The following is a 27,915-nucleotide window of genomic DNA, read 5'->3' on the forward strand; positions in this document are numbered from 1 at the left end:
TGCATAAGTACTAGGAAATAGGCAGAGATTTAAACTAATAGCCTGTTTTCACTTGGTTTTGTAGATTAATGGTAAATAGCGTAGACTATTTCTGTTCATTTGATTGAGAAGATAAAGTACATTTTAAAATAATTCAACTTGTTATTCTAGGCACATTTGAACTCTTTGTTCTTCAGCTTTAAGCTGAAATGTGCAAATTATGATTCAGGATACTGTCTTTCTTATTTGACAGGTTAAAGACCTACCTCTAACTAATGTCCTTTCTACTTGCTTTTGTCGTTTAAATGATAAAAAGAAATTGGATGATAAGAATTCTTGTCCCGTCTTGCTTGCCTACTACCTGTTCTTGCTGTTTGTCTTGCTTTTCGAGATTTTCAGACAAGATTTGTTAAACTGAGGAAAGAGAAGAAAATGATGGAAAGCCATGCTGAAATAGTGGAAAATAGTGAACAAAAGAGTCCCCATTCAGATTCCCAGTCTGGTATTTGATTAAATATGTTTTGTTAAATTTATTCAATATCAGCCTTGTGTTAATAGTGTGTTTCCTGTAGAAAATCCTTTGCAAATAGTCCATTTGACCATAGTGTTCTCATGGAAAGCAAGCTGCCACTTAATTCATTTGTCATTTCCAGAAATAACTAATAACTGTGTGACCTTTTACTCAATTGTCATTACATCATACATCACTACCTATAGTGATGTATTAGGACAGACAGTATTGAACGTAAGCAAGGTATATTAATATTCACTGTTCTGTTTCTTTAATTTCAAAGTCTGCAGTCAGATAAGTATTCTATTTATTTTCGATTAATGTGATTCTTTTCCCCCTGCTGACCAGTAGGCTACTCTGTGCATGCTGCCTCTGGAGTGGAAACAGTACATTTGGTGTAAGAAATGACAACTAAATTGTTGAATCTGCAGGACTATTTTAGTCAATGTAACTTCAGATTCAGCATTTCATGTGAACTCACTTTTTATGCTATCTGAAGAGAAACTCCAAAGAATAATTACAAGTTACAAACATTGATCCATGAAATGCTCTTGTGTAAAATACAACAGCAATTAACTTGTATGTACTAGTTTAAATGTGGCTTTGGTGTTAAATTCAAGCAGATCAATGATATTCTGGAGATATTTCTCCAATATTTTGCAGAAAGACAAATATTTGCCTTTCTATGACAAAGAAATATTTGGCACTTGGTCTTTAGATTGTGTTGGTGATCTACTATGTAGCCTATAGGGCATTTCCTTATGTTAGCTTTCTAGAGCATATGTGCTGCCCTGTTTTCATAAGCCTCATTTGCATAGAATAGCTATAAAGCATCTCGGTCTGGGAGATAAACACTGAATCTATTTCTGAAATTAGGCTTAATATTTGAAATATGAGCAATAGAGGGAGCTATTTCAAGTTACTGTTTTAAAAGGCATCAGGTGTTTGCATTATTTACAGCAGAAGGCATGTTTTCAACATTTTAGTTTCCCAGTAAATGAGGGCGAATATAGATCTAGAAAAGTGATGCCGCGCTAGTGGACTTGGACACCAATTGAGGGAATAAAGGACCTGTGCATTGTATCAGAATGGATTTCATACCATTTCTCTTCTTGCAGTGCACCTGCCATATGCCCACCAGCTTCCTTTAGTCATCTTGGCTTTTTCTGAGTTGTGTTAGTTTCTGGTCAAATATCCCCATAATCATGTTTCTAGATGGCAGAAGTGTTTGGCCTGATCCCCTAGACCACTCTTGCTCTCTCTCATGTCAAGGCAGATTCAAAAGATCTGTAACTAAGAGTTTTCTCTGAATTAGCCAATTTAGGAGCTTCCTCTACCCCTACAATTTGAACAAGGAAGAGTCTAATACATCTGGCAAGCCTAAAGAATATAAAGCGTGTAGTGCGACTATCATCTTAGCATCACGAGAGAGCACAGTTTTCAGCATAGGTACTCTTATCTAAAACTTAATTCTACTAATGTGACTGGAAGGTGTTTGGTTGTATTTGCTGCTAAGCAAATCCTCACGAGGGTTTGAACAAACAACATGCAGTTCTTGTGGTAGACAGTAGTAATTCACATTTATCTACCTATGTTTTTCCACTTTTCTTTGAACTGATCTAGATGCTTTCTTCCAAAACTTGTAGTACAAAACTTCTTTTATTGTTGAAGTAGTTTTACTAGTTTTCTTTGTTTTCAGGTAATGAGCTCCTAGAACAGTGTGTTTGAATGCAAGGAATATGTGGAGCAAGAAGGACTTTGTCTCTTTTAAAAATAGAAAAAAATCAAAAGAAGACTTTTATTTTCAGAAGTTATGAGTATTAACTTTAATTTTTAGTTATAGCTATAGAATTATATATAATTCAATCTACAAGAAACTGAACTGCATTACTTTTTCAGAAGTGGCAATTTGAATTCTTACATCTTATTTTTCTCTTTATTCCCTGTCCATTATGTATAAAAATTTATAAATGTTTGTGTCCACTTAAAAGTAGTTCCCCCTAAACCTTCTTCCAGTGCATCTCGCAGCAAGGCTTTGTCTAAATTCAAAATGCTGGAAAAATTTCATAAGGACAAGAAAGATTCATACTTAAACAAAGAAGAAGGAAGCCTCACTTCTGACAGCCCAGACAATTCTGAGGGTAACAAATTTACTGTATTTTATATGATATTAAAAACCTAAAATGGCTTGATCATGAAAGTCCTGGTCAGACTAAGGAGAAAAGTAGTTCATTTTTAAATATCTGTTTGTTACTGAATGTGTGTTTAAGTCCTTTGTATTTATAGTCTTACATTTTTCTCTGCCAGTAAGGTGGTTAGAAATATTTTTCTAAGTGAAACTCATCTTCTTATTTTAACGAATTTCAAGGAGCAGGGCTTTAAAGAAGAATACCGTGTGTGATAAGCCTTACAAAATATTGCAGGAATAGATAATGTGAAGAATATGGGTAGTGCAATCTTTGGCATTCAAGGAAACTGCTGCTTCAAGAGGTTTTCATAAAAAGTAACAAATACTCCTGAAAAATAAATCATTCTTGCAAGCCCCACGGCAATCGGTAGGACTGTTCAAACATCCAGAAGACACAATGAAGAGAGACTTTGAAATCCATCCAAGTTGATACTTTTTTCTGAGTTTGATAGGTTTCTCAGAGTTCACATAGCTTAGGGCTAGTAAAAAAGACATTCTTGCCTTCATAGCAACGGTTGTATCCCCTGTAATCTGGGATGTGTGTCTGGGAATTGGAAGTGGCTGAGTTGCAAAACTCAGTGGCTGCTAAACAGTATTTGATTTTCAGATTATTATGGGAGGGGCTTTTTTAAAAAAGCTCTGGTCTGGTTTGAACTGGCAAAATACTTAAAAAATATGAGATAGCTTACATAAACCTTATGAAACTTTCAAGATCAATGCAAGTCTGTCAGAAAATTCATTGAGTTTGAGATGGTTTAAATAAAACAAATCTGGAAAATGTTTTTCTCCAAAAGTTTGTTCTAATTGTCTTTTTACTGAAGTATATTCCCATCTCCTTTCTAGAAAGTCTTACGTAGGAGGGCAGTGACAGTTTATCTTTGACTCTACTAGCATATTCTCCTTGAAAAATAGGGTGTTGGAAATCTGGTGAGATTGTGGCTAATCTAAAACTCTGCAAAAAAACTTGTGACCCACCTCCTGTATTCTCTCTTGATAACTAGAACAGAGCGCCATCTGGGTAAATTACTTTAAATTACTGCATTTACCTACCAGGGAAATGGACTATTCATACTTTTTCACTTCTGTTCAGCACTTTGAGCTTTCCAGTATATACTTTTCAATGTAGCAGCAAAATGTATTTATTTAGGCATTAACTTTGTATACATGTGGAGCTTGACCTTTAGTCAATGTCTCTGACATATGTCTGTTGCATGCAAGGCAAGTCAGTCAGAGCTCTGTGTCCAGGATGGAGCTGAAGTTAGATACAGGACTGTGGAAGTCATTTTTGAGATGCAGAATCTTATCCACTTAGCCTCCCAATAAAACCTGTAAGGGGACTTGGTCATGGAAATCAAGAAAAAAAATAATTCTACTTCTTAACAGGGAGGCTTTTATAATCAGAATACACTTGCTAAGGGCTGCCCAGTAGGGAAGGAAAAGGTGTTCAGACTCTTACTTTCCCCACGCTGCCTCACCCTAAGTACGTTTTCAATACTGAAGCGAGAGGATTCTCCATTGTCATGATATAGACAAGGATGGCACTTATTAAAAGGGACTTGTTTGGACCTTTATAGAGGACAGAGTAACAGCCCAGAGTTGAAGCACTTGATCAGCAGGTGGAAGACTGGTTTAGTGTTCATGATCCGAAGGGTTATTGATGTACACGTCTCCCGCAGTCTCCTGCCAGCAGGAAATGGCTGTTGTCGGTGTCTTCACACCTCCTGGTATGCTCAGTACAAGGCCACAGCTACAGTCTAAACATTATTTGGCCAGACAGAACAAAAAATTCTGAGTTTATTTTACTAACTGGAGATTCATGTTGGAAAAGACAGGCATGGTTTCAGTTCCCTTCTGTGATAACTGTTAAATCATTTCATAGGTCATTGGATAAAATGCGTAAGCAGCTTTTCTCATAGCCCTTCTCTGAAGAGAACCTCTAAAGAATTTAAGTATAAATGTGTCTTAGGGGCAGGCAGAAAGGACTTGGTACTGCCTTTTAACTAGTAATGTACGGCAATATTTGGCTTTTATTTTTTCTATGAGGAAGTAGATAAAGCAGCCTTTCGTCTGGGAGCAGAATTCACACATATTGTTGGTAAGGTGATGTCGAACCCTCACAACAATGAAATTACAGTAAGGAGAGAAACTGCATGTTGTAGTTGCATAAACATAGAGAATGGAAGAACTGGGTGTTCTCAGTAACCTTTAAGTAACTTTGTTTACTATTTTTTTTCCTTAAAGCATTTAATTTACAAAAAATGAAAAGGAGCTGCTGGGCCAATGGCTACAATTTTCACAAGTCTGTGGGTAGTAGATAAAACAAAATTAATAGACTTTTAACAAAGTCTTGTTAATTTCTGTACAGGGTTTGTGTGTATGATTGTCCTCTATAAGTAACATTACAGTAAGTCAGTTTTTGCAGTTGTTATATTAGCCCCATGCCAAACTATACGTTTGTGTGCAAATATGAAGGATGGGAAGAAAATGTATATAATAGACTAATTAAATTGTAATTAAACAAGATTGACATATAACAGAAACCGAAGTCAGATAATTGTGATTTGTGAGACTGGGTATCTTTGCAGTTGTGAGATGAGCTTAAAATTGGTGGTTCTGGAAGATGACTAAAATGCATACAAGGTGTCATACACATAGCTTTTAGATGATAGTCAAGAATATTGCAACTTTTTTCCTAGGAACGCGTGGACCCAATGGAAGCTTTGTCAAGATGCAGAATGCTTCACAGCCTATGGGGGAAACTGATGAGAACATGCATATGGAAAAGCTACAGCTTCAGAAAAGTAACGGGGTTGCTGTTTCCTTAAGTAGAGACAGCCTGGAGACAAACGGTGAGAACTGAGAGTGCAGCCATTTCATGAAGTTGGCTAGATCTAAATAAACTACTGTTACAACTACTATTACAAACTGTTTCCCTTAATTCATTGCAAGTCAAGATTCTTCACTTCTGTCAGCTTCATCTCATGAGCTGAAGGCTGCTGGTACTAGCATGTGATTATTTGATAGCTAACATTTTATGAGTCTGTCTATAGTTGTTAACTGTTATGACAATTCTATATGGACATACGGCAGAGACACAATTACTTTGTTCTTTGTTTTGGAATTTAGATTCAGTTTTAGCTTCTGGGCCTAATCAAAGTATCATGGGAGCTGGACTGGATACCTTGGAAGAACAAGAAGAAAAAGAGATCTTCTTTGCCAAACTTGAACGAGAAGCTTCCTCTACTATTGATTATTCAAGATTAAATAGAGAGCTGGATTCCCATGATTCTGTACTACTAGCACCATTTGTACGGTAATTTAGAGGGAAGAAAAGTTGTGAACTATATTAGTGGGTGCATATGAAGTGGCTATCTGAATACCATGGCCACTGAGATTTTGTGGGACAAGATGCTGTATGATTTCAGTCAGTTTTTTGTTTGTTGTGGTTTGTTTGGTATGGGTTTGGTTTGGTTGTTGGTTTGTGGTTTGTTTTTGTTTTTCTTTTTTGGAAGACAAGGACAAAAGTGAGCTTAGTAAATAAAAGAAAGAGCATGACTTGGTGATGAATTGACATAGCTACACAATCTTGTGCATAACTCAATAGTTACAAGTCGATTTAACGTGCTTAATTGAGAGGTGTAACTAAATGAAAAGTTAAAAACAGGTAATAACAAGGAAGTAGATCAGGAAAGATTCTGTGTCCCATTAGACATGATGTTACAAATGAATCTGGAGGAAAGATACAAAATCTTCATAGACTTGGGCAATCCATTTATAATCAGAAAAATGAAAATAAGTTGGAACATATGAGAGAGAAATGGATGAAGGGACAATTCAGGCTGCTGTTGCTAAAAATGCTAAGTGCAAAGGAAACTTCCAATATGAAAACAGTTGGAGGGTCAGAATTCTGGAGAGTTTTAGGTAAGGACAAAACTTTAACCTTACAGGAAAAGGGGAAAGAAAGGAGAGATTTTGTTGTTGCTAATGCAGAATGAAAAGGTCAGAACAGGAAGCAAACCTGATTTTAAAAGTTTATTTGAGAAGCTAATGTAGATGTTGGAGGGAATGCAGCAAGGGAGTGATTTTACAGGTTGGCTTGAGAATTTTAACTGTGGACAGTTGTAAAAACTTAAATATTTATTTTAATAATTGGTGACAATTATCTGCCTTTCTTACTTATGATTTGACATGATGGACAAATTCAAGTTTTTAATTTTATTGCTAATTGTAAGAAGTAACAAAGTTTGGAATTAGAAAAAAAAAAACAAACTATGTGTATTTGCTGTCCAAGAAGAAAGTAAAATTTTCATTTGGTTTCTCAGGAATGAAAAAAATGAAAAAGAAGAGGAGGAATCCACACATGAAGAGAAATCTGGTAATACCATCTTGCGAAATCATTAATTTGAATTATTTTTTTCTGTGTGTACGTTAAGAACTGTGAGAACCTCATTAAACAGACTAACAGAAATGAAAGCTGTGGATCAGTGCTCCAGTTCAAATGCAAAGTCTTCAGAAAGTGTCACAGCAGGGTGTCAGAGGATAGCCTAGGATCTTCGTGTTGATAGCAGAATGTAATTTAAAGATCTGGAATGATAAAGTTGTAGTACAGTCTCACAGCTTGTTTTATACTCTGTGTTGCCTTTGGAGCTAGTTAGAAAACGACTCTTTCTAGGTTTCGGATTCACAATACAGTCCAGCATCCTCACGGAACTTTTTTGTTCTGACTAATATGTAAACCAATTGACTTCTGTTCCCATATCACCCTGACCATTGTGGGTAAACTTTTTATTTCTCTGAAAGCTAGTATAATTTTCGTATTAGTGATTTTCATTTATCTGTAGTTCTCACATTGGCTTTTTAGTCTGCCTTTGCAGCTAACTGCGCAGCTAGTGTTCAGACAGAGAATTTCAAGGGTTTGCTTTTGACTTGAGCTTTTTTTTTTTTTTTTGGTAAAGCGGATTTTTAGTCTATTGTGGCCAAAGTCTGAAAGAAAAACAGCAAAAAAACCCGAGGCACCTCTTGATCAAAATCTGAAGAAAAATTGACCCTGATGTTGAAATACATCTTAATGTTTGAGTTTGTACTTTTGTACTGTCTTTCCATACCTGAGTTTAATGTTTGTAATCTGCAGTATTACCCTTACCTGATCTTTTCCCCAAATTTCCATGCTACGCTCCTTCTGTCTTGCTTATTTGTCTTTCACTTGTCATCTCTCTTTATTTCACGCTTCATTGCTAACATATGATAGAGAGTATTCCTGTAATTTAATCAACAGATTGTATTTTCAGATGTGTATATTTAGCTGAATTTTTGAGAGGTCCTGTTGTCAGGCTTCAATTTCCCAAACATAAAAGGGCTGTATTTGTAAACCTTAACCGCAGGAAATCTTTTCTCCTTGCAAGTTTGATTACTGTGTAGATTGCAAGAAATCATGGTAGTTGTAGCAGAAACGTTACAACAGTCTGTTAGCCTTTTTTCTGAACAAAACAGTTGAAATTACTTGACTGTTATGGCCAGTTTTATGAAATTGGTACTTCTGATTTTTAGGAAAACAGTTTCTATGGAGTATGTGGAATGAACAGTGTGCGTTATGTGTGGTTGTGTTTAGTCTTTGGCAAACTGCTATTTTATGAAATAGCAAATGAAACAGTGGATAATACATGTACAGGAATAGTATAAGCACTGTGTATGTCTTAAGTCAGTATAAGAAAGGTATTTTCAGCTGAATTGTAAAATACATTCTCTGACAAACTTGTGTTTTTAAATAATGCGTACTTTAGAGACTGGCTGTTGGGCCACCAAGGCAGGTCCGAGGAAGCAGAATTACAGATTGTGAGCCTAAAAACTGCTGGAGTTGTCAGGGTGGATGTAGAGTACTTTGTCTACTGAGGGGGAAATTGCATCATTTCACCCCTAAGTGAGAGAAAGTGATTGAATAAAAGGGGTCAATTCAAGTATGCCTTGAGGAGACAGAGGTGAAGTATATCTGATCATAAGACAAACTTCATTTGAATTTAGAGGTATTATGTGTGACGTTTACTGTAGTTTTAGTACCACACACCCAGTCTCAAAACCTTTCTATTGCCTTTGTGAAAGGATTAACAGTAGCGTTAGCTGTTTTTAGATGAGAGATTGGGGAAAAAGAAATAGCTTTCCCTTACTGCTTTATCTTTCTTGAATATTCATTCTGTTTGATGTTTATTTTACTCTTCAGGCAGCTACAGTGAAGATTTTGAAGAAGAAACAGATGCTAATCCTGCCTTTAAAACTGAGGGGAGTCAGGTCAATCAAAACATATCACGAGTTGATTTAAGTCCTCAAGAACAGGTATAACCTACCAGCTGTTTATATTACTTGCATGAATTGTAAAATCTCTGCAACGTATAACTGACAATATAGTAAACCTTTATATAATGTGTACTACCTGAAAGAAAAGAATATAGTGGTCCTGGGACTATATTGTTCTGTTAAGAATATATATTTTCCTGTGAAAAATTACTGAAAGGATTAAGTTCTTCACAGTGTTTCCTGCTTAACTCCTCCTTTGAATTAAGAAGTGTAGATAGGAGCACACAAATGATGACCTTTGGTTGGAGCCTCAGCCTCAGAATGGGTAGTTATTAATCTCTCTCTCATGGAGCTATTAAGGTGGTGTCTACACCAGCAAGTGATACAGACGAAGGAAGTAGTTCTGTACAGAGAAGCAGTTTGGACAGAGGACCCAAAATCTACACTGTATGAACTTTGGGGGTATTACTGTCGACTAGCTTAGTCAGGTCTTTTGATGTGGAGCACATGCGGCTGGAGCATGGCAGGTGCGTTCCTGGAGCGCACATTCTGATTTGATTTTTTTATAAAAGGAGTCTATCGAGCACCACGTGTTCATCTATAAAAGATAAATGGCGTTTTTTAATTCTTTTTAACTAAGTTTATTAGGGTAATATTTCTAATAAGCATTTGAAAAGAACAAATAGAATGGAAGTGTAATTACTTACTGATACATTATTTTTTCTTTTCTCAAATAACAATGTAAGAGAACCAGGGATGTGCAAAAATATTATTCCATTTATGTGGAGTAGCATTTAGTTCCCAGTCACTTGTGAGAGGGTATATAGAGTACAGGATGTTGAGGACCTTTTGACATTCTAAGGAGACTATTGGAGAAGAGCATATTGTTGGAGCATCAAGAACTGCTTAGTTCTAAGTTCTAAGAACTTTTCTTTAGGTTTTGGACCAGCTTTTAAAGTTCATCCAGATTTTTTTTTCCCCTGAAATTCAAAAAGTAATGTGTTTTCTTTATTTTTGTTAGGAAGAAGCAAATGCTGGCATGCTGGCTAAAGGTAAAATATAAACTTTGATCAGTAGGAGAATACTAAATGCAACTTTTTGAAACTTTCTTACATAATTTTTACTATATTGATATTTTTTACCTGATTTTATTGTGTTCTACTGAAAGTCTGTTGGACTGAATTGGTTAAAAATGAATCTACATGTTTGCACTTCAAAGTGATCATCAATGTAATTGTGTATTTTACTACGTCTAGTCAGTACTCAGATTTTGATGCTTGCAGAATTAACCAGTTTACCATTAATGGTGTTAGAATAATCTGTATAGCATTTTTTGCATGTTTAGTACATCAAGATAAGCTTTGGTATACTTCTAATTTCAGTGTAGACAAAGTATAAATAAGAGAGTTGTGTTTTCTTTAACATTTATCTTTTTGGCTTTAGTTGTATTACTTGATTCACAAGATTCAACTACAGAACTGCAAAAGGCCATTGAAACATCAGATGTAGCTCTAGGTGAACATCATCTGCCTGAAGAAGTCAGTGGAATTGAAATGAATGAAGCAGGTAAGGGTTGCTTTAAAAAAAACCAACCAAACACACACACGACGAAGCCCAAACCCCAAAATCTTAACTTTAGTAGAACGGGTGGCTCTGATGTCTTCATTTGTTCTTAAGTTCTGTGTAAACATGAAGCCCTTGGCTTTTAGTAACAAATCTTGAGAGGAGGAGGAGGAAATATTTCAGGAAAAAGTCACGTTTCTGTTAAAAAGACACCTTTTTACACTTGGCTATTGTAAAGTTGCTTTTGACATTGCAGTTTGATTTTTGAATACCATCTCCTTTGGTTATTCGTCATTGCTAAAATTCTTCTTTGTCAGCATTGAACACAATTATAAAATTATAATTGTGAACACAATTATAAAATTCTCTTATCAGACTTTGTACAACAGTGTATGTCACTTGTATCCAGAGTATGGCTCTAATGGCATCTGTTAAAATAGTTCCAGCCCATGCGCTGTTAGTTTTAGTACTGGTAAAATACTGAGGCAGGGGAGAGAGGTGGAGAGGCACGCAAACTGTAGATGAGACTATTAAGTAGTCCTGCCCATGGCAGGGGAGTTGGAACTAAATGATCTTTAAGGTCCCTTCCAACCTGAACCATTCTATGATTCTATGAAATATGTACTAATTAACTTGCCAACTGTTTGTTTTTATAGTAAAAATGAGATTTTAAATTTCTTTTTCATAACTGCAATCACTGTTCTCACCACATAATAGACCAAGCTAATAAGTGAAACACAGGCTCCAGTGGGATGTTTCCCAAAGCAGAAAATCCTGTAGTGTTTCTTATGAGCCTGTGTTTTTTACAGGCACTTCCTATGGTCAAACCACCAGTGACATGGAAGCGTTACACCAAGCATACCACCATATTGATCAGTCTTTGGGAGACACTGATGAGCAAAAACCGCACAATTCTGCAATGGCAGCCTCGGAATGCTTAGTGCAAGGTGTTTCACAAAATAATGACATCTATTCAAAAAATATGTCAACTATTGAATCAGGTAAATATCTCAAAGGAAGGTATGTATTGTACAAGGTTTTAAAATGAGTGAACTGGTAATATCTTTGTACTCTGTTTATGAAACATTTTAAAATGTTGTCTCTTTTACAAATACTTTTTCTAAGGGTGGGGTTTTTTTTTTAATTTTTTTTTCTGTTTTGCACTAATTAGACTTACCTACTGTGGAAGAATTGATGAAACCAATTCAAGGACATTCATGTAATATCAGAAGTGGTGATGTGGAGCCCGAAAGGTATTTATTTCAGAATGCATTTTAGAATTGTAATAACTTAAGTTCATTAATTGTTTGTGAAAAACAGTTTACTAAGTAACTCATCTGTCTTTTGCCCTGATTAAATACCGAAATTTCATTATGTCTTGCACTGGCATTATGGCATTTGCAGTGTATTGTAAAACAAATACACAGGGTCAATTCATTTAGACCAGGGATTCCCAAACTTTGCCTGAATGATAAGCAGCAATGTTTGCCAAATCATTTGGAGGAGTGTTCTTCACTCTCAAGCTACCACAGCTGGGATCTCTGCTTTCCCAGTCTTCTGCTCCCTCCCCCATACATGGATTTCAGCCCACATCCTATCCTTGCTCTCCAACCTCCATAATCTAAGATCAAATCCTCTTATTCTGCTTGATTCTTATTAACCTGTGCTCCGTACCTTCTTCTGGTTTGCTCCAACTGTCACATCTAGAGCAGAAAGCACTGGCCCTGGAACTGTCAGAAATAGATTATGTTTAGCAAACACGTTTTGGGAGCTTATCACATAGCTGCACCCAGCAGAAATTACCATTCATTGTTTTATTAGCATTAATTGCATGCTTGCAGGTGTTCATCTTGTAGCCAAGTTTTGTACCTCCACAAAAATGGTCACTGCTGGGAAATGGCTCTTGTTACACAGCATGGGAGTGAATCTGTATAACTAGATATGCAAGGTTGTTCTTAAAAGGAGTGTAGTGGCTCTTTCAAATTCAAGCAGTCTTTACAGCTGGTACCTAAAGGAAAAATGGCCCACTTTTCACAGAGTGATAGAAAAGCAAAGGGCAAAAGTCCTGTTATATATGACTTTATTCCTTTCTCTTGTAGTCCTGTGAAACTGGTAGGCAGCACAGCAAATGACCTCGTCAGCCACTCGCCCTTTAAAGAGCACCAGAAGAATATGATTTGGGAGACAAACTTATTTGAAAAATTTAACAGAGAAGAGAGCATCTTTCTGCAGCCAGCTGGGAATGATGATAACTTTCAGAGGGTAACTGAGAAAGAAATTCAAATTGGTGAAGTACAGCCTGATATACCAAGACAAAAAATAGTTCAAGACTCTCCGCTTTCTCTACAAAGCAGCAAAACTAAACAAGTAAGTATTATCAACCAGATTTTTATTATATGGAAATACATTTAAAATGTATATATTTTTAGTCTGCCTGTCATTTGATTATGCTCTGATGTTTAGAAATGAGAGACTTCCTGTTTTTCTTGAAACTCTCATGTTACCACTGGTATTACTAGAGGTAGCCAGACTCACTGTACTTTGGGGCCAGCAGGATTCTTCCTGTCCCAGCCGAATATCTGCAAGGCTGCTGTGGTTCCATGTCCTCTACCACTACTCAAGCTGGTAGTGAGTCTGAGCACATGTTCCTACAGGGGGGACGTGTAAACACACACACAGAGGCTCAAAATAGGGAGCATACCTACAGAGAGGGCTGTTAGAAATACGGTTTAATAAGAATATTGGAGAGACTGCAATGATCACTGTAGGGCTTAGTCAGACAGTTGTACTGACCAGCAACCCTGGTCATGTCACCATTTTCTTTACTCTTGTTTTCTCTCTGTCCCACACTTGTTCCTACCTGATCCACCTTAATCTCTCCCTTTACCAAGTTTTTGTCCTTTCCTTAAACATGCCGTAAATTTTGCACATTGCCACAGTCCTCTCAAACATTCCATAACAAGACTTACACAATCCTAAATCCCTGCATCCCCAAATTCTCTTCTCCCTGAATCCCCTAAATTAGCCCCACTGTCCTTCAGGCAAACGCTGCTTCTGTCTGCAAGGCATTGCAGGGAGAGCAGTTGTTTGGCTGATTCATCCTGGTGGGTTTCCCACCAGGGCCAACAGGCGAAGCTCTCTACTTTGCTGGTCTTAAAGTTGCATGCTCTGTTTTCAGTGATCGGGTTTATTAGGGTTCCTCTGCCTCCCACTGTTCCTCTCTTCATCACTGGGTTTCTGCATTCACTGTGATTAGCCTTTAGTCATGAGCTCCCTGCTTTGGTAAGCTAAAGATCCTGTAATGTAATACAACTTCCTAGAACAATTAAACACTGCCAGTACAAAATACTTGCACTACTTCTGAAGTAGCAGAATTCTGCAAAATGACATACTATTAATTTAGTTTAAAATAATGCATCCCACCACCCCAAATCTTACAGCTGTGTAATACTGGTAACTGGTTCTGTGTGCTTTTAGTAGCGAAAGCTACCTTCAGATCCCACTAGAGCCTAAAACTTGCTTTAAACAAATGTACTCTATCACAGGTTCTTCGATCTTGTTCCTTGAGGAATGAAAGATCAGAATCAATGACAGCTAAGAATATCAGAAGTCCAACACCTTTACATAAAAAGAAATCTTCATATGGTCCTCATGGGGTGGTTAGAAGTTCTGGGTATGGGAAAATCACTTCGCTCTCAAAACAGTCTTCTCCAGCTGAAAAGAAAGCACCAAAAGAAACTTTCAAAAAGACCGGTATGAAAGCCAAAAGTCCTGCAGATAGAACAAGATCTAAAGGTAATTCTATTGTAAGAAGTCTGAGTTTTAAGAGCCAGAGAGTTTTGCTCCTCTTACTTCATATTTAAACAAAAAAAAAAAAGGGAAGAAAAAAAAATTTTTCAAAAAATCGTAGAAGAAATCTAAACCCAAAGGTATTTAAAAGATGGGTAGACATGGTGCTTAGGGACATGGTTTATTGGTGGTTTTGTCAGTGTTAAGTTGATTGGTTGGTCTCGATGATCTTAAAGGTCCCTTCCAACCTAGGCAATTCTATGATTCTATAAAGTTTTGCACTGTAGTCTTGTTTCATTTCCACTCACATACTACTACTATGTTTGAGACTTATGTATTATTCACCCATAGGACTAAAACAATAGAAAAAGCTGATGTTGCAAAATAAGTATCTGGAAGTTGCATTTTTCATTACAGTAAATGCAAAGTTTTGCTGACACACAAACTTCTGTGTGTGTGTTTCCAAATTTCTGTTCTCAACTGCTTCTTTTTATCTTTGCTTTCCTAGAGTACAAAGAAAGCACTAAAAGGAAAGTCCTATTTTCTGTTCATGTCTCTTGTAAACTAAGGAAAGGTGAATAGCAATGTAGTGCTGTGAAAGCTGAGTTGCAAGTAAAGGACTGAAATTTTTTATTTTTGGGTGAAGCTTGAAGAGTTTCGTGAAATAATTCAGCTTAGCATCTTTGCAGATGATGTTTGCTATCTCCGAGGCATGGGAAAATAACTCAACAGATGCCCGGGTTTTAGCACAGTTCTAGCATGTAATGCTTTTGAAAACCTTGCAAGTAGTGTTGGGAATCAAACAATCCCCTAATTATCATTGCTAAGGGAGCACCTTTGTGAGGGGGTAGTGTGTGAAATGTAAAAAGCATTAAATTTGGTAAGTGATCATTGTCTGTCTGTTTTCAGGCATAACATTCCTAAGCAGGATCTCTTAGCTTAAGTTGCTATAGGCAGAAATGAAATGGCAGTTGTAGTTATCTGCTTTAGAAGACTAAGGTGTAGTAGTTTCAAGTATGTTAGATATGTTAGTTACTCTCCTGGGGGAACTTCCCTGATTTTTAATTTCCAGCCAGGTTGCTATTTGATGCAACAGATAGATGCTGCATGTCTTTTTATGCTGTCTGCACTCCGAAGTCCATTTTGAAAATTGCTGTGTCTTACCTTCACCACAGCTTGAAATATGTTGTATTTCTGTATACTTGGATAACTGGCGACTTCTCAAGCAGGCAACTGAGGTTAACCTTATTTCATGAAGGATTTATTATTCAGCTGCTTGTTTCAGTTGTTCCCTTGGGTTTTGTTTTATCTTGTCATCAGTTCCTTACTTAAAAAACACCCTACAACACTTTCTGTAATGTCGCTATATTTAATTTTTCTGTATTTAATTCAAAATTCAGACTGTAGAATGCTTAATTTATATGTCTAAGGGGTGGATTACGCGGTTTTTTTGAAAGGACATTAAATTCTGAATTTATCTTTGTTCTATTTTACTTTCTGCCTAAATGAAGAAGCCTTATTTGCTACTAGAATAATAAGATCTGCAACAAATGAACCAAGTTCGAAGGGAAGTATTAACAGAGTTATGTCTGGCCAATCAGTTGTTAATAATCTTGGACACCAGGCTGTGGATTATTGCAGGCAGTATCAACACGTAAGTAATAATCAGTGATGCTCCTAATTATAGTAAGTACAGCTTGGTTTGCAAATCTATTTTGTCAAGACTTTTAATAGTTATCACAAGATTGGCAAATGCTGAAATATTGAATAAAGATGTCCCTTTAGTCAAATACTAGTTTTTGCTTTTAAAATATGCAAGTATAATCATACTGCTTTTCAGTTGCTTGGATAATTCTGTTGCTTGAGTGGTTCGATATACTTAAAGTTGGAATGCTTATTAATTCCTAAAAATGACTATGTTGTGGTAGAAAAGGGGAAAATTTTAAATAAACCTTTTAAGTAAAAGTATTCTGTTATAAATGTTAAATAGTGCTACCGTTTGGGTTTCTTTTCTATTTGCATTGCATCTAATATTTAATATTATCGCCTAATATTTAACAGTCATCTTCTCCGAGATGACTGAATTTGCAGTACCGTGATGGATTTTCCTTCTTCCTTATAAACCGTATGAAAAATTGTTCATTGAATACCTAAATCATTACTGCTTTTCAAAAAGTAAGACGCATAATAGAATAATTCTGGTAGCTGTGTAGTGGCTCTCATATGAGAGGTGTTTGTTTCTTGTTGGTTTTTTGGCTTGTTTTCCTCATGCATATTTCGGAAATGAGAAAGTAGCTCATTAAAGTAAATGCAGGATGTTTTGCTATTAGAATGTTGGGTTGTTTTGGTTTTTTTTTCAAGTGCTGTATGTGGTTGCCAAGAGCCAGACAAGCCACTTAAATAAAATTGATGAGCGGAATTTTTGGTAAACAATCAGGTCAGTGTAATGTTTCCCTGAATTTTTCTCTTCATTAGGATTTATCATTTTTTCCTATCAGAAGTTGTGATAGAGAACTCTATTTGCTAAAACGAGTGCAAGTTGCAGAGGAGGACTTGAACACAGCTCGTGATTTGATTCAACAGCTAACCAGCACGGTTTCACAGAAAGAGAAAGAAATAGAGACAAAGATTGCAGAACTGAAAACACAGCATGAAAAAGAGCTTTCTCGGTTGGGTCAGGAAAACTTTGTTCTTCAGAGTAAGGTACTTTGTCATCTTGTAGCCCATTACTACAGAAACTTCTGAAAATTAAATTAATGTTATTTTACATAAGTTTTACTGAGCAGAAAATCCAGATTTACATGCACATTGCTAGTTTGTAAATGCATGCCCACTGTTACATTTATTGCCCATAGGACATGATTTTTTTTTTTTCTACAGATATAAACTATGTTATCCTGAGTTCCTTTAGTTTGCGATTTTGAGAGTTCTGCAGCAGGTCTTTTGCAAAGGTTTAACTCACTCTTATGGTTAAAAAAAAAAAAAAAAAGAGAGAGAGATTAACAGATACCAGTTGTTACAGATAAGTGCTGTATGTTGAGATGGTGTGTATTTTTTTGATGCATTTTTCAATGTTGTGTTTTCTCTATATGGCATATTCCCAGGGTTATTCCACTATACCCTCCTGTCTAGGTACATAAGAACAGAAGAGGGAGGGTAAAGCTTTGCTAACTTTTCCCAGACTTTTTATACTTTGTTCCTGTTTCACAATACTTCTATAAAACTCCAATAATAAGATTGTCTCACTGGTCGTTTTCATATCTTAATGAAAAGATTGATCTATTTATATTATAAAAGTGTAGTCTTGTAGAGAATTCCATATTGCTAACAAAACTGTGTGTCTTTTTCTTTCTGAAAGTTAAGAAGTATGGAAGAGCTGACTCAAGAAAAGAGATGGATCCATCACACAGCAACAATTCCTGTCACTGAAGAAAAACTGGCACAAATAAAAAAAGAAATTGAAGATCAAGAGGTCATTATTCAAGGTTATCAACAGGTATACCACACAGCGTATTAAGCTGTGTTCTAGCCAGTTTCAGAAACAAAATTGTTTAATGGTTACTACTTTTCTGTCAAAACCAGTTAACTTGCTGTATAAAAAGTGGATGAAATTTAGGTGTGAAGGGCAAACGTGTATTGCACATTTTAAAAGTATTTCACACATGTCTAGTTTGGGCTAAGTTTTTCCACGATTCTATGTAACTGTTCTAAATTGTAAAAATATGCTGACTTGTCAGTTGAGAACTGGGAAAACACTTTATGGCCAATAAAGAACCACAGACTCTTTGCCCTAAATGGAGTAGAAAACTAGTATTTTTAAAAAATAATAGAAATCTGGACAGTTCTGTTTTTAAGATGTTTCTCATAGGATTTGAGCAGCTGATTTCAAGGGAACCTTATTAGTGTGCCTGATTTTTATTACTTAGTCAAGTGTAGAAATAGATAATGCAAGCTTAATAATCCTTTTGAATACTTGCAGATGTAAAATCTGAATAGGGTAGTTTAACCAGCTTCCAGCTGGTGCTCAGCAGCATTTCTTGGTGTAAGCACAATGTCTTGCCAGTATGGCTGTGAGCGTCTCGAGTCGGTGATGGTTTATGTCCACATGATTGGAGCATGGGCAGGCTGAGCTCTTATCTATCAGCACCCATCCACATATGTGCTTTTAGAATATAGTTGGGATAGCTTTGCAGAGGAACTGAGAGAGCCTAGGTTCTCCGAGTGACAAGATTGTAGAGGTCACTATATTACTTTAGTGTAAAGATAATGAAAGTAGATATTAGTTTTAGAAATCTAATAATAAAATATTTAGTGTTTGCTTCCACTGTTTCAGTAGGCAAACTATGCAAGTCATAGACAATTGTTTTTGAACTGGGTAAAACAGTAATTTATGAATATTCTTTAACTTTGTCTGTCTCATCTTAGGAAAATGAGAGGTTATACAAGCAAATGAAAGAGCTACAGATCCAAAACAAAAAAAATGAGGAACGAATGTTTAAGGAGAATCAGTGTTTAATGTCTGAGTTAATAGCCATAAGGTAGGCTTGTTTAAACACCCATCCTAAAATCTCTGTAGTTTTCAGCTCTGTTTATTATTTTTATTTATAAAGAATCACTGCAGAGTCTGTCAGATGCATGTTTTCCAGTGTTTCTTGGATTTGTGGTTTTGTTTTTTCTTTTGAGAATTGATTTATGTTGATCCCGTAATCAACACTTAATTCTTAGCCTTCTTGCTGATTTTGCAGACCTGTGGGAAGGCTAGTCTTCTATTTGGGGACTATTTCAATGCTAAAATTCAAATATTCTTATTCAGAGTGTAATATGTATGCTACACTTGTTCTCGTATTGTGTCTCTGTTCACATGCCAAAATGTTTTGATACTGCTGTAAGGTACACAGTAGATCAGGACCACAGGAGATCCTGGTAGTGGAGGAACCATCAGATTCGCTGTGCTGTAGGTCCTGTAAGATTTGCATCCTATGCTAGCAATGAGGAAAAAAAACAAGCGATTGTGTGTATTCCTAATTTACAAATCTTTGCCACAGATGAGTTCCACTGAGACAGAGTAGGTTTTGTTTCCCTCCCTCGTGTAGTCCCAACAAGCAAGTTTGTGCTAGGTGAGCAGATTTCACCCTACAGGTGGAATTTTTCATATAAAGACATACTATATAGTTGCTTCTTTCTTTGTTTTAAGCTTGCACAGATTGACTTTGTAGTACCATTTGGGGGGGTTGTGTTTCTTTTTTAGTACACCACTGTTAGTACACCAAGTCACCTCATTGCATAAATGTTTTTGCTGTTTTAGAGAAAAGGTCGAGAAGACTAATAATATCCAGTCACGGATTGTGCAGGATTCTGAACCAGTCAGAAATCATAGTTTCACCGAACTGATTTCAGAGCTTCGAGCAGCACAGGTAGGTATTTGCCAAGACTGGTTTTCATGTGTTCTTACAAAAAATGCGTAACCATCCATATTGCAGACCAATAATGTAAATGAAGAAAGCAGTGGAGCATGCTATTGTTTGCCACACTTGTGTATCACAAAAGTCTCATCAGGTGAACTCTGGAAAAAATCCCCTAAGACACTGAACAAAGTGCAGTGTTGCCATGTTTACAATGGGCAATTCTGAAATACCTTGTGAGACCTTGCAGAAAGTAGTGATACCTCTATAGCTTTTCCACCTAAGACAAATCCAGGAGAGTGTTTATCCCTGTATCCCTGCTCTATACCAAGTTCTAGAAAAGAACACCAGAGTGAAAAGAATCATTTGTTATTCATTCATGTAACTTTTTTTGTAGTCCTACAGATGCATGTGTTTTTGAGGAAAGATGTTTAGTAAGCTTCATGTTAAAATTAAAGGTTTTCAGGAACTTCTGTACTGCTTACTGCAAGTGGGGACTGTTCTGATACATACTTCCTCTGATAGATAGACCAGAAATTAAAAGCTGCTGCTTCCTTTTTTTTTTTTTTTAATTAAAAAAAAAAACAAACAACTGGTTAGGTAGGTGGTAAGAGGATGTGAACCCAGTGAGCTTCAGGACTAGTGGAGACATTCCTGGTCGACAGAGCTGACTTTGACCTCTTAAGACTGCAGGGGCTCCCATAGTTCCAACCTCATAGGTGCTGCTGCTACACTTCCGTGTCCTTAGGTCCAGCCTGTAATGAGACTGAACACAAGATCCAAAGACGGAGAGCGAGACACAGACAACACTGACATGGTCAGGCACGCCGCTAACGCAGAGAGCAATGCCTTTGCTTACGCCACAGAAATACAAACTGTACTCCTGGAAACACAAGGAGCGTGTTCCTGGACAGACTGATCCTATTCAGCAGATCAGGACAGGAGTTTACTAGCAGTAACACAAATAGATGCACACACTGGCCATTGCTGGCCCTAGACCCTTGGTCTATTTACTGGCTGGCCCCAAAAATCTCAGCCCCTGCAGTTGCTGCTCCCTGTACCTATGGATCCCTAGGACCGAGGGCCTCCATCTCCAGAGGCTGGCACTGAGACCTTTCATCCTACTTAGTCTTGAAGTTTGATAGTGATCACACATAAACAGAACAGAGAGTGCATGCAGAAAATGGTGAGAAATAGAATGTAGTAAGATGAACCACTGGAGAATACATCTGTCCATTTGAATACGTGATGTCCATACATAAAGCTATTTTCTTTACTGACCCTCTCAAAAGACTGATGTTTTCTACTTCAAAGACAATTATGTAAAACTTATTTTAAAAAAATATTGGTTTTTTATGTTTAGCTTAAGTTTTCCCATGCTCTGCTAGAGCAAGGTCTGAGAATAATACCAAAACTAGAAAACTCATTGCTACTGCGGTCTGATGCAACTGTTGTGATTTAATAATTTTATGGTGAAAAAGCACATTCAGGTTTTTTGTATGATGATGTGTGTTTAGTTTTTCTTGTCTTATCCATTTCTCTAAAACTCAGAAGGAAGAAACTAGATTACAAGAAGAGATAAGACGTCTCAAACAAGATAAGCAAGCTCTTGAGGTAGACTTGGGACAAGCAAAGAAGGAGAGAGATTTAGCAAAAACCCAGATTGCATCCACATCAGGTAAAGCACCTTCATTTTGTTGAATAATTTTGCCTACTCTATGCTTTGATAAATAAATATGTAATTGAAACTTGTTTCTTATTAAAATATTACTTAGTCAAATGCATCTAGACCATTTCCAAATATTGTCTAAACTTCTAATAACTGCATACAGTGAAGGACATGCTACACATGCTTTGGCAAAGCCTTTTCTTGTATCCAACCAAGCTGTTTGTTGTTGCCCATTAAGTTTGATTTTTTTTTTTCGCCCATCTCCCACTGGGCCTGGAAACTAGATGATTCAATTTATATGACAATTCTGTTCATATGAAAAGATTTACTGTGTTGCATCTTAGTCTCTTATTTAGATCTTGCCCATTTTTTTTACCTGTAATTTATGCCTTGTGACTTTTTTTCAACATTCTTATCAGAACTCTTTCCAGTTTGGCTTTAGCTTTCTTAATGAGAGAGGGACAGAAATTGGCCCCTTTCACTTCCAATATCAGACATCACAAGTGCTAAGAGCTGTAATATTTGCCTCCATCTCTCTTCTCAAAATGCTTGATCCCTAAGTGGGAGTATGGTCGATACATATCTAAGCATACATTCTGCCTTGTCATCCATGTTGTTACTGAAAATTTGTTTATTACAACGTGATCAAGAATAGATCCCCTTGGGTTTCTGTTTTAAATGCTTTCCATGATAAACTGTGAACCATTGTGTACTACTATGTATGAGAGAAAAAAGACTTTTTTTCAAATACTGTTGCATTTAGAATCCTAATTAGGGTCTGGTTTTAAAAACTTACTGCAGTAACAGGATTAGGAAATACACGAAAAGTGCTGAGAAGGATAGTGTTGACATAATCACTAATAAAATAATACTAAGGATGTTTTGTTCTTGTAGGTGAGAAGTCTTACGAATTGAAAGTTATGGAAGAATCGTACAAACAGGAAATTACTCATTTGAAAAGAAGACTTCAGTGGTATGCAGAAAATCAAGACCTTCTGGATAAAGATGCAGCCCGTCTTAAAGATGCAAAAGACGAAATTGAGAAACTAAAACTAGAGGTGATAATATCTAGCTTTATCTAAGAAGTTGAAACTTTAAATTATTTCTTTCCTAATGATGAGTATAATGTAATTCTGTCCATTTTTTTTTCTCGAAAAATACCTGTAAACTCCTTATAAGCTTTAAATCAAATGTGGAGTCTTTATATGCAAAACAGGTAATGCTGCATATGCACTGACAATTGGAAGTGCATAATGCTTAAAACCTGGTTTTGCTTATATTGGACAACTTGATGATGCTTCTGGAAACAGAAGTAGTCTATTTCCTTAAAACCTGCAAATTTCTTGACTAAGAAAAGGAAGTACATTGTTATGTTTAACAACATGGAACATCCGTCTTGTGATTCTCTTTTCCTCCTTTTTATTCCATTGTAGCATAGGCAACACTTATTTTTTTTTCTCTTAAGTAGCGGTTGTAAACCTCACCGGTTGTAGTAAGGAGGAAAAAGCCAAAACACTCAAAATATAAAGCAAGCAAAACTAGTGCATGAATCTTGAATAGTTCTGAGATTTGCATTGCCTGCTTGTCAGTAGATTTGTCTTAAGATTCATAGAAATAAAGAATTTTACCAGTGATAAAATGATCTTGGAATTTTTTCATAGTGTTTTATTAAAGAGATCACAGATGAAAGGAGGTGCCTCTGAAGGAGCAGCCAGGGAAGGAGATCCCTTAAACGCCACCATATCAAACTTTGATCAACATATCATTGCTGTGAAAGAAAATATTTTCATTTGCCATTTGCTCCAGGATGGACTGGTGTTTAAAAACAATGAAGAGCTTTGACTTCATAGAAACAATCAAATTAGTCAAACTATGCTGGCAGAAAAGCATCACTAATGCTATCATTGCCCATGTGAGAGAGAAATCAAGATAGGAATACTTCCAACTATAAAAGGTGTAATGTCCCTGTACAGTGATCATAGTGGCTGATAAAGGTAGGAAATTCAATTTTAGATTAAAGCTTTGAGTCTTCATGGCCAGACTTTATGGGAGTGCAGGAGCATTAGCTACCCCATTCCTTCCCCTGATCCTGAGAGTCAGCATTTATTTAGGCACAACATAACATTGCTTTTTTGCTGTTTCTATGTCTCATCGCAGAGCATAGCCTTGCAAATCACAAACTATTTCCTTAACTCCCCCTGAATTCATGTAACATACTGTAGTACTTTATGTTATAGCTTATTAACCAAGCCTGCGTACTGGAAGTATAGTGGAAAGATGATGATTTACTGGTTTGAAGTCAAGAACGTCTCAGAGTTGAAGTTTTCTTCTAGATTTCTGTAGCTAGTTTCAGCTCCTTTTGATCTTAAGTGGCTTGAAGAAGCTGCAGCTTAGTTTAAGAACATGAAAAATCAGTTAGTACAGAAATTATTATTACCAGTTGCAGAATACTTCCATTATATTGTATGCATTTGAAATGCTTGCTTTTGTATTACAGGGCAATGTCTCTGAATATGTATTTCAGTTTATTTTCTCATAAATTGGATAGGTTGAGAAGCTCAGAGCTGAAGCTGGAGATCAGTGTGTGCAACAGAAGAAACGTTTGCGAGACAGAGCAGCAGATGCTAAAAGAATTCAGGATCTTGAGCGACAAGTATGCAATAATAGAACTGTGTTTCATTTAACCTTTATTTCAGATAAGGTCTCTTACAACACTTACCAGCCGTTTCATAGGGATAAAGCATTGAATGAAGCCCTGTGATAAAGTAACTTGTGCTATGAAACACAAAACGCAAAAACATTGAGAACGCAAAAAGCTGCAATTATTTACTTACAAAGGGCTCTTCTTCTACTATGTTCTAATAAGCTATTTAGTGATATCCCTTTTAAAATTCTTTAACATTAAAGTACCATTTAGAGTTCCTTGGAAAGGGGCAAGAGGGCAAAAGCACACACAAGCTTGCTGTTTATCTTCTAAGACTCTTTTTGTCTATGTTCAGTAACCCCTTAACATTATGACCAATTTCGATCAAATTGATTCAAGGGGAGGGGTTTAAATTGTATTGGATTCCTACATGATTCATGAAAACTGGAGGAGTAGAGACCTTTAAAATCAACATTTCTGCTGAAGAAAAGTCAGAAACAAGCGGGCCTTTGTGAATTTTAGGGGATGACAGCTGTATTTGGTAGGGATGTGGGACAAATGGGAAAGAGTCCCTTCAGTATTCTAATGTGAAGAGTATCTTATCGATAGATAAAAGAGGGGCTTGTTATTAGTCTTGCATGCAGGGTGTTAATTTATTTTATTTCACACTCCAAAATAAAAGGTCTATAATCTGTTATTGGGAGAATAATTTCAATAATGTTATGAAATACCTCTGTAACAGTTGCAAAAGTAGCATGTGAATGTAAGTCCAGAAAAAAACCAATTACTTAAGAACATTAAGAGCCATATACAACTTAAGTGCTAAGAAAGTAAACAAAAGATCCATTTGACATAAGACAATCTGAAGACGAGCAATATTTTGTTTAAGATGATGTATAAGTGAATCAGTAAGAGATGATGGGTCTTGCTTTTCTGTAAACAATAACATAAATGTAAACAATGTAAAAAATTCTCAACATACGCATCTCTAGCTTTCATTCTTCACACAGCTTAAGTGGATGACATTTGTTAACATTCTGTCACTTCTTTCAGTTCCATTTTCATTAGAACTCTATTCTTTTTGACTTCTGACTTAATTTTCTTTTTGATAGATCAGAGAAATGGAAGGAATTCTAAGAAGACGGTATCCAAATTCTTTGCCTGCTTTGATTTATGCTGCTGCTGCTGCTGAGAAAACTAATGATCTTTCAGCTAGAACACACACAGTGGATTTTTTGGAGAAAAGAATAAAAAAGTTAGAAACGGAACTTGAAGGTAAAGATGATGAAGCTAAAAAAAGTCTACGTGCCATGGAACAACAATTTCAAAAAATAAAGGTAAAAGTTGGAGGCTTGTTTTATTGAGTAGTCTACTCCTTAAGTAACAGTCGTAAGGTTACAGAGGTCTGAAGGCAAAGACCACGTTCAAGGGAAAAAATACTCAAAGAATTTATAACCAGAATTTCAGTAACTTCAGCATCTAAGATATAAAGAGCACTGAAATTGTTAGAGTAGTATGGAAACTGAGAGGACAATTTCTTGAGGCATAATAATTTAATTCTTACAATTGAGATAAGTGGGTTTCATCCTGGGGGTCAGAGTAGCTGCTTACCTAATTCCTTGCTGGACCAAAGGCTGTGGTTTCAAAGGTCTGCTGACTGGGAATTTTTGAGGGGAATGTCTATTCTAAACATTCTATCTAAAAATTACATGATAGCGAAACATAAGATTTGTGTTAGGAAGCATGAAAATCTGTCATGTTACTTCATGGAAAGGTGAATTGCACAGGTGCTTAATGAGCAGGAAAGGAAAGCATTGGCCAGTTGTTCTCCCTTTTCTCCGTGTGAATAACTCATTGTGCTTTCCTCAGAGGCTGTCCAGACTATTAAGACGGTTAGGTTTCCCTCAGCTCATTAGGAAGAAAGATTGTGTATCTCTGAATTCATACTTATATATTTAAAAAATAATTTAAAAAAAAAAATCTGTCCTGTTAAAATTTAAGATTATTTTTAAAATGTGAAGTACAATTTTGAGGCATATAACAGTAGCGTTTGCAAACTGACACATGGCCAATACATAATGGCAGATCTTAACAAAACTGAAGACTTCTTGCTATGTTAAAATAAGATTTTTACTTTGCCTGTCCAAGTTGGTAGCGCCTGAAGGGAATACAATTATACAAAAATGAGACAGTTCTTTGTCAATTTAATTTTCTTTCCCATAGTTACTGTATTCATAGTGAGTACAGGACTAATTTATAGTAAATGTTTTGAGTAATTCTGTTTTACAGCAGAATTAAGTTCGCTTCACGTAATTTCACTCACTAATTTCTGAACTGATTGAGTAGTGCTATTAGTAATACCGTTGTGTATCCTGTCTTAGGAAACCTTCAAATGTGTAGTAACTTTAAAGAATAATAAAAAGAGACTAGTAATAAATGTACACTTGAGGAAAATACTTTTTCTTCCCCTTCTCCCTCTCCCCTCCCTTAGATGCAGTACGAGCAGAGACTTGTAGAGCTTGAGCAACTACTTGCCTACAAATTTATGAGTGAATCTCCAAAACTGAATGGTGATAAAGCCAGTTCTTCTACAGAACTTGAGCAGGAGCTTCAGGACCTAAAGAAGAGCCATCAGATCACTGTTAAAAACCTGCAGACAGAAATCGAAAACCTTAAAAGTCAAAATTCCCAATTAAAACTCAGAGGTAAAAAGAATAATAAAGACTTAGAGTCCACAGACTCCCAAATGAAACAAGGTAACACAAAAGACAGACTGTTAAAACTAAATGAAGAACTGGTCACCAAAAATAGAGAAATACAAGACCTTACAAGAACCGTAGAGAAACTTCAAAAAGAAAGGATGGTGATGTTGTCTGATAATAATTTGAGAAATAAAATGGATAATAAGGAAAACTCTACAGAGATCTTGAAAAAGAATACCTTAGCAACAGATAAAAGGAATTCCAGCAACAGCGAACCCTTTCTAAGCATTTTCAATGATGACAAAATATACCAACCACGGACCTTTTCTGATTCTAATCTCTCGGAAGTTCTGCAAGAAAATGCACAGCTGAAAGAGGAGCTTGAAAGATTGTCTCTAGAAATGAACCAGCAGAGGGTGAAGTCTCAAGCAACATTGGCTTATTCTGAAAATAATATACGAAGGTAAATGCTCAACATGTTCCTTTAAAAACCTTGTTAAAGTGTTGGCTGACATGGGATTGACACATTAACATGTCAGCCATGTGTGAAGCTAGCTTATACTTGGCCAATGTTATCTGTAAATTTCATTTTTACGGTTTGGTTTTGGTTTTGGGAGGGAGGAGTTTGAGTTTTTGGTCCATGGACTTTTTTTTTTTTTTTTTAGAGCAGTGCACTGTCATGGTTCTTTCTACAGGCAAACCTATATTAATCCATCTTATTAACACTACAATTCGTCATAGTTTTGAGTAAGAGTATCTCAGTATACATCGTCGCATTTTAGATGCTTTGTATTTGTGGTGTATAACATTAATATTTGGTACACATACTCTCTTTCAAACTGGGGTATGCTTTCAGCGGGATTTATCTGACCAACTGTAGAAACTTTACACTTCACCCAGTCTCCCTTAGATCCCTTCATAGTCAAAGTAGAGGAAATCGGCATGTTTAGATTGCAACACATTCTGTTCTAAAATAGATACCTGAAATAGGACAGCTGAATTGTGATTTAAAAGCACCTATTTTCTCTCCTTTTTGTAATAAAAGGAGCAAAAAAGAGATGATTGGACGAGTTTTCTGTATTCTAGCTGCCTCTAGTTAAATGAGGCACGTATCCAACCTTGTAGGCTTCCCACTCTGTCATCCTTCCAGAGCAGCAGAAGTAATGGTGGTGCTATCTTG

General features: G+C 36.3%; 1 protein-coding gene across 5 annotated transcripts in view; it reads left to right on the forward strand.

The window, feature by feature from the left end:
* CEP162 (centrosomal protein 162) overlaps positions 1–27,915 on the forward strand; it is a 57,149-nt gene that overhangs the window by 10,403 nt on the left and 18,831 nt on the right. For all 5 annotated transcript variants that reach the window (XM_063330059.1, XM_063330058.1, XM_063330056.1 and 2 more), the window contains 20 exons: positions 5,375–5,527; positions 5,805–5,991; positions 7,001–7,053; positions 8,893–9,005; positions 9,988–10,018; positions 10,410–10,532; positions 11,339–11,530; positions 11,701–11,782; positions 12,629–12,896; positions 14,075–14,324; positions 15,830–15,972; positions 16,794–17,021; positions 17,677–17,814; positions 18,744–18,856; positions 19,624–19,732; positions 21,272–21,398; positions 22,284–22,447; positions 23,938–24,042; positions 25,146–25,370; positions 26,525–27,198. In XM_063330059.1, coding sequence (XP_063186129.1) covers positions 5,375–5,527; positions 5,805–5,991; positions 7,001–7,053; positions 8,893–9,005; positions 9,988–10,018; positions 10,410–10,532; positions 11,339–11,530; positions 11,701–11,782; positions 12,629–12,896; positions 14,075–14,324; positions 15,830–15,972; positions 16,794–17,021; positions 17,677–17,814; positions 18,744–18,856; positions 19,624–19,732; positions 21,272–21,398; positions 22,284–22,447; positions 23,938–24,042; positions 25,146–25,370; positions 26,525–27,198 — 3,478 coding nt within the window. The remainder of the gene's footprint in view (positions 1–5,374; positions 5,528–5,804; positions 5,992–7,000; positions 7,054–8,892; positions 9,006–9,987; positions 10,019–10,409; positions 10,533–11,338; positions 11,531–11,700; positions 11,783–12,628; positions 12,897–14,074; positions 14,325–15,829; positions 15,973–16,793; positions 17,022–17,676; positions 17,815–18,743; positions 18,857–19,623; positions 19,733–21,271; positions 21,399–22,283; positions 22,448–23,937; positions 24,043–25,145; positions 25,371–26,524; positions 27,199–27,915) is intronic.

Source organism: Chroicocephalus ridibundus, chromosome 3, assembly GCF_963924245.1.
Source record: "Chroicocephalus ridibundus chromosome 3, bChrRid1.1, whole genome shotgun sequence".
In the NCBI taxonomy this organism is placed as follows: domain Eukaryota; kingdom Metazoa; phylum Chordata; class Aves; order Charadriiformes; family Laridae; genus Chroicocephalus; species Chroicocephalus ridibundus.